General features: G+C 40.6%; 1 protein-coding gene across 1 annotated transcript; it reads right to left on the bottom strand.

The window, feature by feature from the left end:
- Positions 1–757: 757 nt before the first annotated feature.
- On the bottom strand, positions 758–8,687 carry LOC106903501 (cyclin and CBS domain divalent metal cation transport mediator 2b). The gene is made up of 4 exons (XM_014967377.2): positions 8,525–8,687; positions 6,087–6,180; positions 3,300–3,478; positions 758–2,468 (listed from the first exon to the last, which is right to left on the bottom strand). Exons 1-4 carry the CDS (start codon positions 8,666–8,668, stop codon positions 2,175–2,177), a joined length of 711 nt encoding a protein of 236 aa, XP_014822863.2. The 5' UTR covers positions 8,669–8,687; the 3' UTR covers positions 758–2,174.
- Positions 8,688–17,430: the final 8,743 nt, after the last annotated feature.

Here is a 17,430-nt window from a genome sequence, read left to right as displayed (position 1 = left end):
TTTTAATGCTTATATAGAGTCTTTACAAGCCGTACTGAAAGGTGTAATTTGAAGATGTTTGCTGCAGGTATTAAAATCTGGTGTAGTAGCCAGAAAGCTAGCATTTACACTGTGAAGCTGCTTTAGGATCACTTTAAAGATGAAGTTAGCAACAATTACAGTTATTTCATAAATAAAACTGTATAGTTCACATAGACACTGGAAGAAAGGGACCGTAGCATAGCTAGCTAAAGATAGCTAGCATGAATTCATTAGCTTTCAACAAGCTAATTCATGGCTGAAAAGGTTTTCATCATGAGGTTTATCGATAACAATTAAAACAACATGATCAATAACAGCTGTGCTGTTTGCTTAATGCTAGTCAGGAACAAGATTAGATTCAGTTTTAGTTGTTTTGTTGCTTTTCTGTCACTTCCCATGTTCACACCAGTCAACGTCAAAAGGCTTAAACATGCAAAACCGTTGATTACAGGACAGCTTCGCCCTTACTAAAAAATTTCTAGATTTTCTAAGAAAATCTAAATAATCTGAATTATTTTAGACATCTTCAGGAAGGGGTTTGTTGTTGTGCTGACACTTTTTAACTTGTGTTATTATTTTCATAAGTTATACAAGAGGTTGGGAGCCAATATTTACAAAATAGTCCTATAATTGGTGTAACTTTAAGAGCAGTTTTTAGTTCAAATTGCCAATCCCTGGAATATCCTTTAAAATATGTTTTAATCATGCAAATGAAACACAATCAGCTTACCTCCGGTAAAAATCAGAACGATGTATAAATATGTCTCTTTAATAGCAGCCAGCATTGTTGAAGAACATCTTAAAATCGGATCAACTCAATAACTATTAACTACAATAATTATTAACTACAATCTGCAGGGAAGCCAAAACAACGTGACAGCCTGGTGTCTGTCACGTTGTCCAAAAAAGCTTAAAAAAAAACCCCAAAACAAACAAAACAGACATATTTATAACCAAAACAGTGGAGAAGCATTAGCTGTGCATCATTTAATGTCGAGGTTGCTCTTTCTGACGTGTTAGGACGAGGTCATTAATACTGTGCAGTTCTCACGTTTGATTGAACTAAAGGCATAAAAACACTTGAACCTCACATGCATAGATACCTTTGTTGGTTGGCACTTTCACTCCCTCCCCACCCAAACTACGCTGCAGTAACTGGTGAAGGCGTCACTTGAGCCGGACGTGCTTGAGGTCGGTCAAAAACGTGACGGAGACAAAGAGGAAGAGACGCAGCTGAGCGCATCTCAGAAACAAATATACAGACAGCACAAACATACAAGTACATCTGCCAACTTAGAATACACTGAATTATCTTCTTTTATAATCATCTCTTAAATAAATCATTGTTCATTGCACTTTGTTAAAGTAACTAATTACAGAATTTCTCTCCAAGGCAATAATGTGATTTGCTTTTTTTTCTTTTAAAAGGTGAAAAAGATACTATAAGCCTGATTTAGGATAATAGTAAAAATAATAAGATCTTCAATATACATAGTGTTTCTGTAAAAGACTCTCACCTCCTCATATACATGAGTGGCTGTTCATATATGTAGCATGTTCTGGGGATGCATGCTCTTAGTTTATTTTTTCACTTCTCCACGTGTACATATATACATACAATATTATAAAATAAATAAATACAAGAAAACAAACATTCTTGGTTCTCGGTTTAGCGGTTTCTTTTGGTGCAGTCTGTGACGAACCGTCGCTCTGTGTGTGAGTCTGATTGGACCAGCAGTCGCCTGAGCGTCCCTGCAGGGAGCACCGGAGCGGAGGGTTTGTTTCAGTGTGACGGGACGGAGGAGGATGGCGGCGGGATGGGGGCGGGACCAAAGTCTTTGGCCTGAAGAGAAAGTCCAGCGAGCTATGCATTATGTTGCGAGCGGACCTGCACTCCGTCGTCCTCCAGTCCGTTGAAAAACTCGTTTCACTGGTTCTGACAGTACAGCGGGGGGGCTTCTGGAGACCCATCGTCCCCGCTGCTGCCATCGACCCCTACAGTGGAAAGGTCTTCACTGACTGAACTGGGGCTTCAGGTTGGAGCAGAACCCTGACTCCGCCCACTTTCCCTCTTCACCTAACACCACTGCTCCATGCGTGTCCAGGGGACAAGGTGGAGGGTCTCTCCACCGGCCGCAGCGGGGGGTTGAGGGCTACATGGGTCCCTCGTTGTGGGCGCTGTGGTTGCTCCAGCTCAGGCCCAGGTTCTGGCCCACACAGTTATGCTGCGGGGTCAGCAGGTGGGACGTCTCGTTGGCCGTGGCGACGGCCACGGCGGGGGAGGTGCTCGTGGTGCTGGCTGTGGTGGTGACGATGGCCGGGGTCTCCATGCCGTCGTGAAACTCTGTTAGCGTGAGCTCGATCTTGGTGAGCTCGCTGTCCGTGGACTGGGGCGTCTTGTCCATCCGTGACGCCATCACGGCGTTGTGGTACTGCTGCCGCGTTACCTGGACAACAGAGGAGTCGATGCTGGGGTCACTTCTCGCAACAGATACCAGACACGTTCATAAAGCACCAATGGTAAACACCGTCTGCGGAACAGTGTATAAATGCAACATGATACAAAACAAGAAAATGACGTTTTGTTGTTAACATATGAATTTATGCCACACTGAAACACCTGAAGGAGGTTTACCTTGTTCACAAATGGAGGTTCATCTGTTGCCTTGAAAATGCAAGTACCAGTAAGGTCAACCAGAAACTTGTTTAGGTTTTAACTCAGTTTTTTGTTGTTTAATAATTGTTACACATTCCACACCAGGTGGGTAGATTGGTCAGAAATATTTAGAATATCGATAGAAGTTTTAGGATTTATCATTTGTCTTTGGTAAAAGACTTTGAAACATTTCTCCCTCTATCGTTTGAATTTACCCAGAATGCCCTGCAGTATAGTCCGCTTCCTGCTTTTGGAGTGGTCTCTAGTCCGTTTGGCATTCAAAAAGTGCCAGACGTCACTTTAATCGAATCGAGGCCTAGGTACAGATGGACCAGAGTTAACTTTTTTTGGTCTTTATCAAAGTTTGATTATCTGTTCACACCTAAAAAAACGATCCGGACTTTCTATCAAATGGACCAGAATTCCAATGAACGGGGCTGGTGTGAATGCACCCTAAAACTCACAAGATTTCATCGACGTAAAGAGCAAACGTTAGCAGACACAACTAAATGCAGCTGAAATGTTTTACGGTGCATTAATATAAACTACATGAGCTTCAGGTGCACATCTCAGGCTTTTGAGCCTCCGTGTTCTCTGGCCGGGTCCTTGCAGCTATTCTCACCTTGATGTACCGCAGGTCCGACCTCGCTCTGACAGAGTAATCGGGGACGTACATATGAAGCAAGGAGTTGAGCTGGTTGTTGCTGTTGCCCAGCGTCGGCGTGATGGCCTCTATGCGATCGCTCCTGTTCAGAGAGTCTGAGTGGTTCAGGCCAAATGAGCGCGGAGGAGACTTGTTCTCTGTGAGGACAGAAGAGGGTGAGGAGGTCAAAACATGTGACTGAGCAGAGGCCAACGGGGCATCACAGAGCGCTGGTCAGGTATTAAACACAGTCCAAGAACACGAATGATTGCTGTAATTATTTTTCAGCTTACTAGTTTCTATCAATGGACTAATTAGACACTTATTTCACTCACAGAGGGTCAGTTTCATTACAAAGTGACTGAACAAGGCTAGCTGGGACGTTTTTTGACACATGAAAAGAGGGAAACTGTGTCTCTTTGACATCCTACACGCATTGTAGATATCAAAACTGTTCACACTTCTTTTAGAATGAATGGCACCTTAAATGTAAAATATGTATCCAGTACACTCACAGTAAAGCATCATGCTGCTGTTCAGATAGAACAACAGGTTTCTTTTTTTTATTTGTCAAGATGGTTTATATTATTTATAGTTCTTAATGTCTGTTATGATCCAAAATGTTCAGGTTTCAGCAAGAAAGTCGAGGATGGAGAAAGATTGTAGTTCAAACACAAACCAAAAGCAACAGAAGAGCTGAAGTCTTTATAGTTGTTACATATTAGCACAGCGGTTTGCTGTGATGTATGGAAATCTCATTTGTAGGTAAACCCTGCGTGTCCGGGGATGCTGCTGCCGATTTTTCATGTGCCACCGCCCAGAAGATTTGCTCTGTTATTGTTTTCTTCCCTCTAATTTTTAATTAAAGCCAGATTATGTTTTCCACTCCTTAAAGACGTGGAAATCACACACAACAAAGTGGAAACGGCTTGGCCGGCTCTAATGCTGCTACATGGACTGGAATGTATGTAATCCCATGTCAGGATGTGTGTGTGTGTGTAGGTGTGTGTGGGCCAAAGACCTGGCATGTGAACTCTGAGGGATTAGTACTCCACTTTCTAGGTACCGGGTCAACACACAAAGAGGCGGTGTGCGTTTGTCGCTGAGCCAGTCGCCGCATCGTAACAAGTGGAAAAAGACGCGAAGAGGCTCAGTGTGGCTGTTTCTGTTCAGGCAGAAACATGAGGGTGTGTTTGTGTGGACATGGGGTCTGCACATGTGGACATACGTATGTGCGCTGTCCAGCAGGGGGGCTGTAGCTGCAGGTCTTGTTTAGACAGTGGGAGGGTTAAAGGTCAGGGGCGAGTGGGGGCGGAGTCTGGTTCCACTGTGGGGCCTCTGGACTCAGACACCATTCAGACACTTGACTAATGGCTCAGGGGGCGAGGCCCTTGAGTCTGTGCTGCTGCGTGAACAGCAGGTTTCATAGTGAGCAACAAACAGCACAACAAGGATCAATGAAAACTCTCTTGGTATAAAATACTGAAGTTCACCATCAAGCTGTACAGATGAAACCTGTGAAAACGAGACTAGGAGAAAGGAAATGAGGTAGAATTCAAGGAAGGGAGGGAGAGAGGAATCGGTGAAGGAAGAAAAGAAGATACAAAGGCAAAACAAGGAATGACGTAACATAAGTAACATTTGAAAGAGAAAGAAAAGACAGGAAGGAAGGACAGACAGAAGAATGGAAGGAGAGGATGGACAGAAGGAAACAGAACAAGAAAGGAAGGAGTAAAACAGGAAAGAAGGAAGGAAGACAAAGAGACTGGACAGAGAACAAGGATTGAAAGAAGAAAAGACATTAGGAAGGTAAGTCTTAAAGTAAGGAAGAAATGAAGGAAGGGCATATTTAGATTAATCCGGAAATACATAAATTTTTCTGAAATCTTATTTTCTCTTTCCAAACTTATCCAGATCTGTAAATCAATTAAATCAAACATCAGATTTTTCCGGATTGTGCGGTAACCCTGTTAGTTCCTGGCTGGAGATATAATTAGTAAAATGGGCATTAAAAAGGACAGAAAAAGTCACCATACCTGGAGATCCCGCTAATGATTCTGCCCTACTGACGGTGAATGTACGAGACAGAGACAACGGCACTTGGGAAGAAGAGGGAAAGGACATCGTGAGGAGAAAAGTGCAAAAGAAAGGAAGAAGGGAAAAAAAGTGTCAGTAGTGTAGAAATAATCAATAGTTTAAAAATTATTCAATCCGTGAGAGAAGTTTCAATCAGAAGCAATTAGTTTTCAGATAAGCAGGTCTGAAACATCAAACTGTGTTTGGTTTGATTTCACTTAGAACTAGAAGGGATGTATGTTCCACCATTTCACCACCAGGTGTCTCCCTAAACCCAACGACAGAGAGAATCCGAACATGGCCGTCTGTGAAGTTTATGAATGAAGTGGGAGGACTGAGTCAATCACCAGCTGATGTTCTCTGGTGACGTTTGTCCATGACGTCATGCTACCTCTTTAAAACAGCCACTTTCAGCTCAATCACTGAGTGTTTGCTTAAAAACAAGAAGCTTTTTTAGCTCCTCAGAATACAAAACATGAACAGAAAAGGGCTACGAAAGATATTTGCGAAAGTATAATCTTGAATTTGAGGTTAAACATAAATCATATATTGTAATCTTTTGAAGACTTGCAATTAATTAATGTTAATGACAATCAAAAAACATCCGTTATGGAGAAAGTGATGGCTGATTTTCGTAGTTTTTCCCCCATATAGTTCCTCACCATGACAACAAAAACCTAGAGCTCTTACCAGGTGGCGCTGTCAGAGCCATCATCCCGTAGAAGGAGAATGGTCCTGCTTCAAACTTCATCTCCTCTTTTCCTGCCTCCACTTCCACTTTCCCCTACAGCCATAAAAAAAAACAAAGGTTATTTAGTTAAGTCACCCAAAAGTAATGATCTCGCTTGTTAACTCGACTTAACCCCATTTATTTGGGAAGTTGAATTTAATTTCACTGGCCACCTCGCCTAAAAGATGAGAAGGCTACACATGATCTGCTGATCTAAATAAATTCAAAAATAGATGAGAAGCAAGGCCATTGATATTAATCAGTCAGGAAGGGTGATGAAGTCAAGAACCTTCGATTGAGTGGTGATCGGCCTCTCTCGCATCAATGAAAGCCATTCAAGATCGAAATTGGTTGAAAAGGCCATCCAAGGGAGTGTTTAGAGGCAAAAAAAAAGACAAAAGCCCATCTCAAATGTGCCAAAACAAATCTTGATGATCCCCTCCTGGGAAATATTCAGTTTACTGATGAGGCAAAACTAGAACCTTGTGGATGGCACGCGTCCCAGGACAAAACAAGGTGGTGGTAGTGTGATGGTCTGGGGCTGCGTTGCTGCTTTAATGTTCTGCATGAGTCGCTGCAATTGAAGGAATCACAAATTCTGCTCTGAACTTGAAAACCTTAATGCCTGACCATCACAGTAAGAACCTTAAACCAATTTATTTAGGTTATGGGATCCAAAAGACTTTTCAGCTCTGAGCGGCTGAAAGCAAATAATATAAATGTTTTAGAGTGGCCTAGTCAAACTCTGGAATTAACTTCTATAGGGAAAGAAAGTGTCTTCACGGTAAATTTATTGGGTCGAGAGGTGAACCAGCTTGTTTGATCTGGACCTGGGCAGAACCAGGCGATGCTGTCTCCATCATCATGAGGTGTGAAAAGAAGATTTGAACTAATATGTGTTTTATGTGTTGAACTGATGAGTGTTTTAAACTGAGGGAGGACGTTGCTATGCCTCCAGCAAAGAGCCACAACTGTATTCTCAGAAGGACAAAACTTCTCTCTAGAAATCTGCAGCCCTGATTTTCTTTACATGCTAAGAAGGAGTGAGTCAGTCATAGCAAAACTGACAAAGTGTTGAGCGAGGCAAGATTGAAAAAAAAAAACAAAAAAAAAAGAACAGCATAAACCTTTGTGATCCTCCGTACCCGTTTGCACCCTTGCTGATAATAGTTTGTAGAACTAAATTTGCAGACAGGATTAGTCTCGTCTTTTAACTTTACATAAGTACATTTTATGATTATATGTTTCGGACATATGTTCCAGGTGAATGGAGTCATTAGATTTTCATTTGAATTGGTCTTGACCAATCAGAAGCCTAACAGTGACAGCAACACTCTTTGGTGTGGATGCTGTAACTGAGCGTCCACAAAGTTATCGTGTGTGTTATCTATTCTATTTACAGCTCTTTTTAAACATACAGAAAGTAGGGCTTTTGAATAATGTTTATTTTAGTAATAGATTATTTTATCAATTATTCTGGCGATTAATCAAATTAAAAACATTGGCACAAGCTGTCGATTTTTTATTTAACTACAAACACCACATTGATTTGCAAACAAATCATTTAATCCTCTTTGAAACAAGAAAATAAAAATAGTACTGCCTAAAATGTAACATCATAGCATGCCTTTAGTGGAAGCTTGATCATTTGTAGCAATGGATCTGCAGCTCAATAAAATATTGTCAATTAATCTGTTCATTATTTATTTATTTATTTTATTAAGTGTTTAAGGTGCTTAATAGGAGATTTTTTATGCAATTTGTTCCAAGTGAAGTCAAAAATGCCACTTAAAAAATTCTGGGTAGAACAGATTTATGTCAATAATCAATTAATCACGACTAATCTAACTAATCATTTCGGTCCTAATAGAAAGACTGTACATTTTAAGGCTGTAAACTGGCTGGTATGTGAAAAATGATGAGGTCAAACATCTTTAACTGCTCATGAGTTGTTTATCTTTTCCATTGCTGCCGTTGTAATCTAAGCTGTCCGGCATTAAAACCATAGGATGCCTACCATTTAAGGATGCATGGCCTCTGTGGGAATGAACCCCTGCGGCCTGTACAGTGGAAAAACATTATGACCGAGGAAAACAATAGTTTACCGAACTGACAGCAACATATTTTATGTGATTTTCCAATGTAGTGCTGTTTGTGCAGCTGTTGTCGAAGAAAAGAAATGAAAATTCATCAATGCGATGTGAAAAGCTTGGGAGAAGCTGCGTCTTCTCCACTTTTATTGTCTGATTTTAAAGAGCTGCAGCGCTGACATTCACTCTTTTAAATGTAAATAGTATTTCTGGTTATTTCTGGTAGAGGCAAACATGCTGGATTAAAATCTTTTTAACAAAAATTATGCTTTTTTTCCCCTTCCGTTGTGCCCAATTGCATTGCGCACCTGCAGGACGAGGATGAAATAATCCACAGGCTTGTTCCTGTGGTAGAGGTAGTGCTCTGCTGCCCGCTTGTTATTCACGTCATATTTCAGCTCCTGGATGACGTTGGGGAGTTTCAGTAATCGCAGCAGGATCTTTTCTGACATCTGCGTCGGAAAGAACGGCTCCAGCTCTGAAAAACCAAGCAGACAAAAAGAGGCCATCAGGCGACTGTGAGGCGGTTTTTGAAGTTACACTTTGTGGGTTAAATAGCACAAGATTTTTAATCAAAGCATAAGATGAAAAGCAAAGGAGCGTATGCCGATATTCGTTCAAAACTGGAAAATAATGGGTGGATGTTTTCTACATTTTCTGAATCCCATGACCAGAGACCGTCATACTGGGTCCTGAGCATCTGTCTAGAGGAAAACAAGACGTTTGAAGCTCCATAGCAGCAAAGCAAGTGCCTTCTTGAAAAAAGCATAGCTAAACAACACAGTAAGGCCTCTTAAAGGATAAGGGTGTTGAGCATGGCTGCACAGTGGAACGGTTGTCTGCGAGCAAGAAGATCCTGGGTTCAAATCCCAGCCTGGGATCTTTCTGAATGTTCTCTCTGGGTACTCCAGCTTCCTCCCACAGTCTAAACATGTGACCATTAGGATAATTGGTTTCTGTAAATTGTCCTTGTGTGTGTGTGTGTGTGTGGTTATTTGTCCTGTGTGTCTCTGTGTTGCCCTGCAACGGACAGAGTCAGACACCAACTCACCCCCCACTTTCTAGTTAATTCAGCTAATAATCATTTGACCACCTGGGGGGCGCTAACGAACTGCGCAAAAAGCCTTAAACTTTAATTCCCAGATGGTCCTCGGAGACGCAAGAAACAAGACGGTGAAGTCACTTCAAGTGCATCTTCCTGTGTTCTGAAACAGTAGAAAGCTGTTCATTTCACAGAAATAACTACTATTGAGTTGTGTTATTTATTTCAATTTACTTCTGTTTAGTGTAAAATTCCAACCCCGATTCCAATTTACCTTTATCTAGGTAGAGGGTAGAAAACCCTGTTTCAAACCCTGATTCCAACTCTCCTTCTGAACCAAAGTCCAACCGTATTTCCGATCCTACTTCCGACCCCAAGTCCAACCCTTCTTCAAACCCAATCTCTGAAAAAGCATTGTGCAACACTTTTACAACGTTCATTTTCATGCTAAACTTGCTTGTAACCTATAAAATAAATGGCTCTCGTTAACAGTACTCGACCCTGTCAAGGATTTTCTTTTTAAAGTTTTTTTCAACAAGACAAGACAAAACAAGTAGGCAAACAAATAAGAGAGCTGTCAGGCCTAAGGAACTAGATCTTATTGGAAATTCGTAACAAAGAGAAAAATATGAAAGTACCACAGAGCTGCATCATTTATTAGTTTATCACACCCAGTGCTTCCAGTAAAACATAAAGATTTCTTCTGTTTTTCAGTGACGTTTAAATGTAAATGAAATATTTTAAATCGTCCAGTGGATTTTAGATCTGACTAATGTGAGACCTTCAGAGTCAAGACATCCCTTAAAGCTATCTGGCAACATCAAGTTGACAAAAAGAGCTTAAAAAGTAACAAACAGTCAAACTTCTACATTACAGAATGTGAATATTGTGCCACTAGACACACACGGAGGTGGTAGTGGGTGTTGAACGCACTCCAATGTGTGTGAGATGAACAATGAATTGTGCAAAATACCAGAAAATCCTGAAGAATTTCCCTCCATCAATTTATAATCTGAAGCTTAAGCACACCTGGCTTCCAGCAGGACAGTGATCCAAATCACACCATCAAGACAATATCTGAAAAGCTCTGAAAAACCAAGAAAAGCATTGGCCTAGTCAAAGTCTGAGGTTAAATCTAAATGAGGTGTCACGGCCTGACCTTAAACACTTTACAGGTCTGACGAGGCTCATTTTTTCAGATTAAAAGAAACTTTTGAAAATAACAACCTTTAAGCAGGTATTTGAGTTACTTCTAAATTAGCTAATTTTAAATACTGCAATTCAACATCTTATTGGCATCCAACAGTTATCGTATTGTTTATCATTTATCGTGAAAAATTCTTATTGGGGCGAGAGCTTTGATTTATTGTTATGATAAATTTCAGTCACTGATGGTAAATAAAAAAAAAACTGGAAATGTTATTTTTTCATCCACATATTGCACAAAAATATCAATAAATATGAGTAGATTCAAAAATATTATTGAATACAGTTACTGTGTGCAGTTTAGTGATATAAAACATATGTATTTAAGTCAGTGGCCTCCTGAAGAAGCATATCTCAAATGGACATGTTTTCCAAGAACAATTGTGTTTGTGATGCTAGGAATGCTGTGCCATGCGGCTGCAGTTACCTAAAAATAATAAATTGGTAAATTTTATTCATAATATTTATCATTATCACCCAAAAATATTGTACCAAAAAATATCGCGATAAAATTCTAAGTCCATATTGGCCGCCCCTAGAAACAACCATCCAACCATCATGTACATCCACTGGTCCTAAATCTGTTTAGCATAAGATAAGTTGGCGCCATTACTCCAGTGGTCGCCTTCCAGGTTAATGTTGTTTTTCCTTCCAAAATAAGATCACATTTTTTACTTTATGTATGTTCCATGTCGGGTTTTCTCTCAAGCACTGTGGCTCAGTCTAAGTTATCCATAAATGTTCTGACCAAGCGGCTGAAAACGGACAGAGAAATGAGGGAAAACAAAGCCAATGTGTTCAGAAGCCTAAAGAAATACTGATCGCCACCACTGTATAAAACTACACACACACACACACACACACACACACACACCCACACACACACACACACACACACACACACACCCTGCATTTTGGGACAAACTGGGACCAGAAATGAGGAAGTGTGTATCCCAACAGCCACTGGTCAGTCTCAGCCACCTGTTGGGCCAATCAGCTCCTTCAACTCAGCGGCGGTGATGTGTGTCAACTGGCTGCAGGCTCTGCTGAGAGGAACTGAACTCCCTAATAGCCTTTGGAGAAACTTAACGCTTAGCCATGAGGTCAAAGATCGAAAGCAAATCCAAAATGCAACGAGGCACCGTCAGCCGCTGCCGTCGTACTACAACTCCGCCGTCCCGCTCCGCTTCCCCGGGGAAAGCTGCTGAAATGCTTCACATTTTACACCAGCAAACACCCAAGTATGTCGGCTTGTGTGAGAACCGCGCTCACAGGCCAAAAAACGCTGGACGTGATGTCATTGAGGAGGAAGTGTAAGCAAACAGGGTGGTGTTTTTAAAGCTGCGAGCAAAGACTGCAACGTGTAACCTTCGGTGCATGACATGCAAGCAAATAAACGCCCGCGTTTTTTCCTTTTTTTTCCTTTTCCTCCAGGATCTCTCCACACAGCCTGTAGACGTCCCGTGCAGCACGCTCAAGGAGCCTTCCACCTCTTCACACACACATGCATACCAACACGCTTGTTGTGAGTCTTTACACAGCTCATTCCCTCACACACACTCATGTACACTCATGTACTCATTCTACACACATACGCACTCGTCCTTCCCTTCCAGCCAAAAAACTCAAAGCCCGCACACACACGCGCATGCACACACAAACCTTCCCCACATTTAGGAGCCGAGGGCACACTGGGGGAAGTCAAGCAGCAACGCAGCCCTACTTGCCTGTAGCTAGGAAACGCAGGGCAGCCAGCAGAAGCTGAGGTGATATTTTAACCTTCATTTCATTGTCAGTGGGCTTGAAGGCCGAGAAGTCCTGCTTCCTGTCCCGATGGGTGATTTTCTTCTTTGTCTTGTTGTCGGCTGAGGAGAAAAGATGAAAACACAACCTGAAGCCTTTCCTCCACAAGGAAAACATCACTTTGAGGCACGGACAGCGAGCTGGTTGTCCCAGGTCACAGGGTGCCTAAACTGGAGTTACCCAAAGCTCTTTGGCTTTTCTGGAACAGCGGCCATGGCCACTTTCTCAGAAAAGGAGACCTTTAGCAAGCGACATTGTTACAACATTCTTACCACATTCCTGACGTTACAGAAAGCCATATGCGTTAGGATTTGCTGTGACGCATTAGAAAAGGGTTGTTTCAGCAGTAATAGTTTTTTTGTTTTGTTTTTTTTAATTAGTGGACCAAGGTAAGATTATTTTCAAAGTAACATTGAAAGTAAATATGTTTCATGAAAGACCTCAACCCAAAACACCTCTGGTGGCAGATTACCTTGGCAAACACTTTAGACTGAAAGTATATCCAAAAATTATAAAACACAATTTCAAATAAACACGTAGCTGGGTGTGATGAAAAAAATGACTTTTTACAACCAAGATTGTGGCTTAAAAGTGCATTAATATTAAATGCTGTTGTAAGTTAAGAACCCACATGGAAATCTAATCATATTTACGTCTCTTTCTGTGAGCACTGGTCGACTGCCACCCCCACAAGTTGCCCCTTTTGTCCTAATTTGTGTCTGTTTTGTCCCTGTACGCAAACTATTTCCACCCCATGTTGATTTCTTTTGATAAGAAAATTATTTTAACGAATAAAGGAAATATTTTTCATTATTAAGATGGATGTCTGGTGCTCTTTGGACCAGACACTTTATGCCATTACCTATTAAAGTCACTGCATCATATCTGTGTTTGTAACTTGTCCAGGGACTACAGATACGAATTAGTTCATGCTATTATCCGGTACCGCACCTCACGTAGTGACATTTATGTTTGAGCTGTACAATGTCCATTTTTAAATAAAGTTTATTATTATATAACTCTAGGACATACACATGTATTTTTGAAATTAATTGATGCTTTTGACAGCAGGACTTAAATAAAAAAAATAAATACAATGAAAACAATAATGTACTGTAACAAGAACTGCTGTACACATTTACCTCTATTATAAAGATCTGAATAGTTTATAATTTTATGTCACATTTTGCCAGTTTATAAAGAATAAATCCAAGACATTGAACTAGGCCACAAAAAGTAAGCCAGACCAAAATAAAATCAGAAATTAAAGCAGGCAATCAAGAGAGTAACCAAAATTATAGATTGCTTATAATGTCTATCTCAGTGACATTTATTTATTTATTAACATGTTACGATAGTTTAGCCAGTAAATGTTAATGGGATTATATTTGATTAATCAACATAAAACAGAGAAGACTGAAAATTATTAATCTTTTTTAAAAATCTCTTTCAAATAAAAATCTGAGGATTTGTAATCGGCTCCTTTGTGTCCACGCTTTGTGGAACAATCTTTCGTTGCAATCAGCCGCCAGTCTTTCTCGGCTTTTCACACAGGAGGTTAAACTTTTGGCTCATTTGTCTGTGGAACATAGCAAAGGTTCAGGGGGAGTTCATTTCTAAACATCAGTTTTAAGCCTTGACCCAGAATCTTCACGGAGTTTCGATCTGGACTCAGACGAGATCATCCTAGCACAGAAGTATCCGGCCCGTCCACCCGCAGCTCTGGCTGTAATTTTAGAGATTTTCGTCCTGTTGTAAAACGAATCTTCAGGCCGGTCGTCATGTTTTTCACGCAGGCTCGAGCAAAAGTTAAGTTCTCCTTCTTCTACATGTGTCCCCTCCAGCAAGTTGGTCTCCTCATGGTTTTGTTTCAACATCAGTTTTCTTCTCTTTGTTCTTCCATAAACATCAAATCTTGTCACCAGATTCTCCCCTCTGAGGTTTGGATCTCTGCAGCTCCTCCAGAGTCACCTTGGCCCTCCTGGCTGTCAGTCCGGGTGAAAACGATGTCTTGGCAGGTTTTCACCTGGGCCGTACTCTTCATCCGAACAGAGCTCTATGGGAAGGTAAGTGGATCTCTGGGATCTCACTCTGCTTTAAGCTTCCCCCTGGCCTGTCTGCTGTGTTCCTCAGACATAGTGATGCTGTTGGTTCACTACCAAAACCCTCTGTGTCCTTCCCAAAACAGCTGGATTTACACTGAGATTAGATTACACAGCTCGACTCTAATTTTTAACTAGATGACTTTCGGATGGTGTTGGTTGCACTGAATTTTATTGAGTCTTATCAGAGTAAAGGGGGTCAAAAACTTCATTTGAACAATAGGCCTGCCACGATAACAAATTTTGCTGGACGATAAATTGTCCCAGGAGTTATTGCGATAAACGATAATATTGCTGTTTTGAGATTAATTAATATAACGGTAATGGCATAATAACGCAAGAACGCATTCTCAAAGATCAATAAATTTAAAATTCTAATGAACATTTAACACTGGAAGTGTAAGACATTTTAAATATCCAAAATAAATGAACAAAACAACAGAAACAACAAATAAGTTGAATCATGAAGTCTCTGCAAACAAAACTGTCCTTCAAAAAAAAGGGCAAGTTGAGACCAAAGCACCAGACTGAATATGTCTGTCATCCGGTTTTTAGTAGAAAGACAGAAAAGAGAAAACGGAAATGGAAATTATTGAGTTTGTTTTAATACAACATGTGACTGGTTAGTTAATAGCTCATTGCAGCAGGCCTTACTATTAATATTTCCTATTCATATTTATAACAGTTTATAATTTTGTGCTAGTCTGTGTTGGTATATGAAATAAAATACTGGTTGGAACGTGGCGAAAGGTGGAAAACCTTTCGGTAAAACGACATCATCTCATTTGACACATGTCTGCATTCAAACACTGAACTATTTATGAGCTTAGAGAGGGAGACCTACTGTATAAGTCAGTCTCATCCAGGATCTCTGACTTGATTATTTCTTCAATAACGTCCTCCAGGGTGACAATTCCCAGAACCTCATAGAAGGGGTCTCCCTCGCCTTCATTGTTCACCCTCTGAACTATGGCCAGGTGGGATGTTCCTAGCAAAATATACACACACAGGTTGTAAAGTTAGGATTATATAGTAATAAAACAAAGCAGATGTAGTTCAAGCATCAGGTTACTGGGATACAAACCGGTCGACACAAACCACTTCTCTCGGAGAATAACTTATGGGTTTTTATTACCAAATAAAAACAAGCTTATGACATTCAAGTTGCATGGCCAGTTCTGTTAGGTATCAAAAATAAAAATGTGTATAAAAGCTCAGTCCAGGAAAGAGACAGATCCGACATCTCATCACATCTGTGTTCCCAGGACCCTCCCGCGTGCCGCTCCCATCTGAAACACAAACTGCAGCTCACGCGGAGAACAACTGTCAGGCAAAACACTAAACAAATTCTTTGCTTTTTCTCAGCTTGCGATCATTTAAAAGGAATTTTCCAGAGGCCCGGGCTAATATTAGCCCCCGCAAAATGAAGTTTCCATTCCACCCCGGTGATATTCTCACTGAGCTCCAGGAGCAGACCGGGCGAGGGAGCGGGAGGTGGTGTGCGTGGGGGTTTGGGGGAGGGGGGGTCCTCCATGTGAGCAGACTGTCGAGGAATGGCCGGTTCACATGCACCTGGTTGTGCAACAAAAGATGGACGCCTGCGTAGAGAAATACAGCTACGTCGATGCCGCCTCAGCTGGCCGGCGCTCTGGCCACTGTGGTGCAGGAAGGCGCAGGATGGAGAGACCCTAATGCTGATTACTGAGAGAGTTTCTATCGCACTGCAGCCCTCCGCTTCCCCACAACTCGACAGCGAGACGTCCCAGTGGAAGTGATAAACAGATGGGAGAAATGTTTTCAGATTGACTCCTGAAGACATTAATTAACGTAACTACATAGAGAGGAAGCGCAGCCTCCTTATAAAACGTCTTTGTAAAGAGTGGTGAGTCCGTCCGTGATAAACACACGTAGAGCTTTATGGGTCAAAGTGATCCGTCCTCAGGACTCCTTATCGAAGCAATTACTGTAAACATGCTCAGTGCTGGTCAGCAGAGCGAAGCGGATCAATGAGCCGAACTCCATACTCAGACGGTCATACTCAGTAAATCAGAACAGTGTTAAAAAGTTATTTTTATTCCAGTAACTCAATTCTCCAAATGTGAGTTGAAGGAGCTGATTACTAAATGTGATTACTTTTTGCTTAATGACATTTAAGAAAAGGATGTTCTGTCATATTTTTATATTAAACATGTTTATATGGAAGACCAAAACTGACAAAATTAAAAATGAAAGCAGACAAAATAAAAAAAATATAAAAACGTAAAAAGACTTGAGAATAAATAAAATAGAAAACATCGAAGACATAAATATATCTGTGACCAAACTGATTTTTTGTAAACAGTAAAATTTGTAATATGCGCTTAATATATCATTTTTGGAAGTGAACAGAAAAAATTAATGTAAATGCCAATTAAATATTAAAACACAAGATAAATTTCTCCTTTTTAAAATCATTCTGTTAATTTTAAGTGTACTGGCCATTTATATAGTTCAGCTTTTATTTTTAATTATGTCAGTGTCTGTCCTCTATATAGTTTAACACAGAAACCTGGGCTTAAAATATATGTCTTGATTTTGAGTTTAAATTAACTCAACATTTAAAAGTGAATTTCAATTTCACTTGAGATTGAACATAAATAGGCTGATGCGATTTTATTTACTTAGAAATATGCTCTAGACTTTTTTGTAAAAAAGCTTTAAAACAACTTTTGATTATAGGCGTGAAGCACACGACACGCAATGTAATGCTGCAGGTTTTAGTTCAAAGGTCAGGCAAATCACAAAAAATGTATAAAAAGTTCACAACTCATGCTGCAGAAAGATGATTGTTTGGAATGAACAATAGACCTGATGTCATTTAGTTCTTCATATGTCTATTTGTCATTTAAACCTGTTTATTTCTTCTGGGTTTAGACCGAGAACCTCCGTCTCAATTAAAATGTTCTAAGCTTTGGCTGAAAATTACAAGCTCCACAAAGAAGAACCAGGGGTGTTCAAAGTGTGGCCCGGGGGCCATTTGTTGTCCTTGAAAGGATTTTGTTCAGCCCCTGGGTACAAGTCA

Source organism: Poecilia mexicana, unplaced genomic scaffold (genome assembly GCF_051168715.1).
Source record: "Poecilia mexicana isolate PSO_F unplaced genomic scaffold, ASM5116871v1 scaffold_1, whole genome shotgun sequence".
NCBI lineage: Eukaryota > Metazoa > Chordata > Actinopteri > Cyprinodontiformes > Poeciliidae > Poecilia > Poecilia mexicana.
This window is presented reverse-complemented; position numbering and strand designations above follow the sequence as displayed.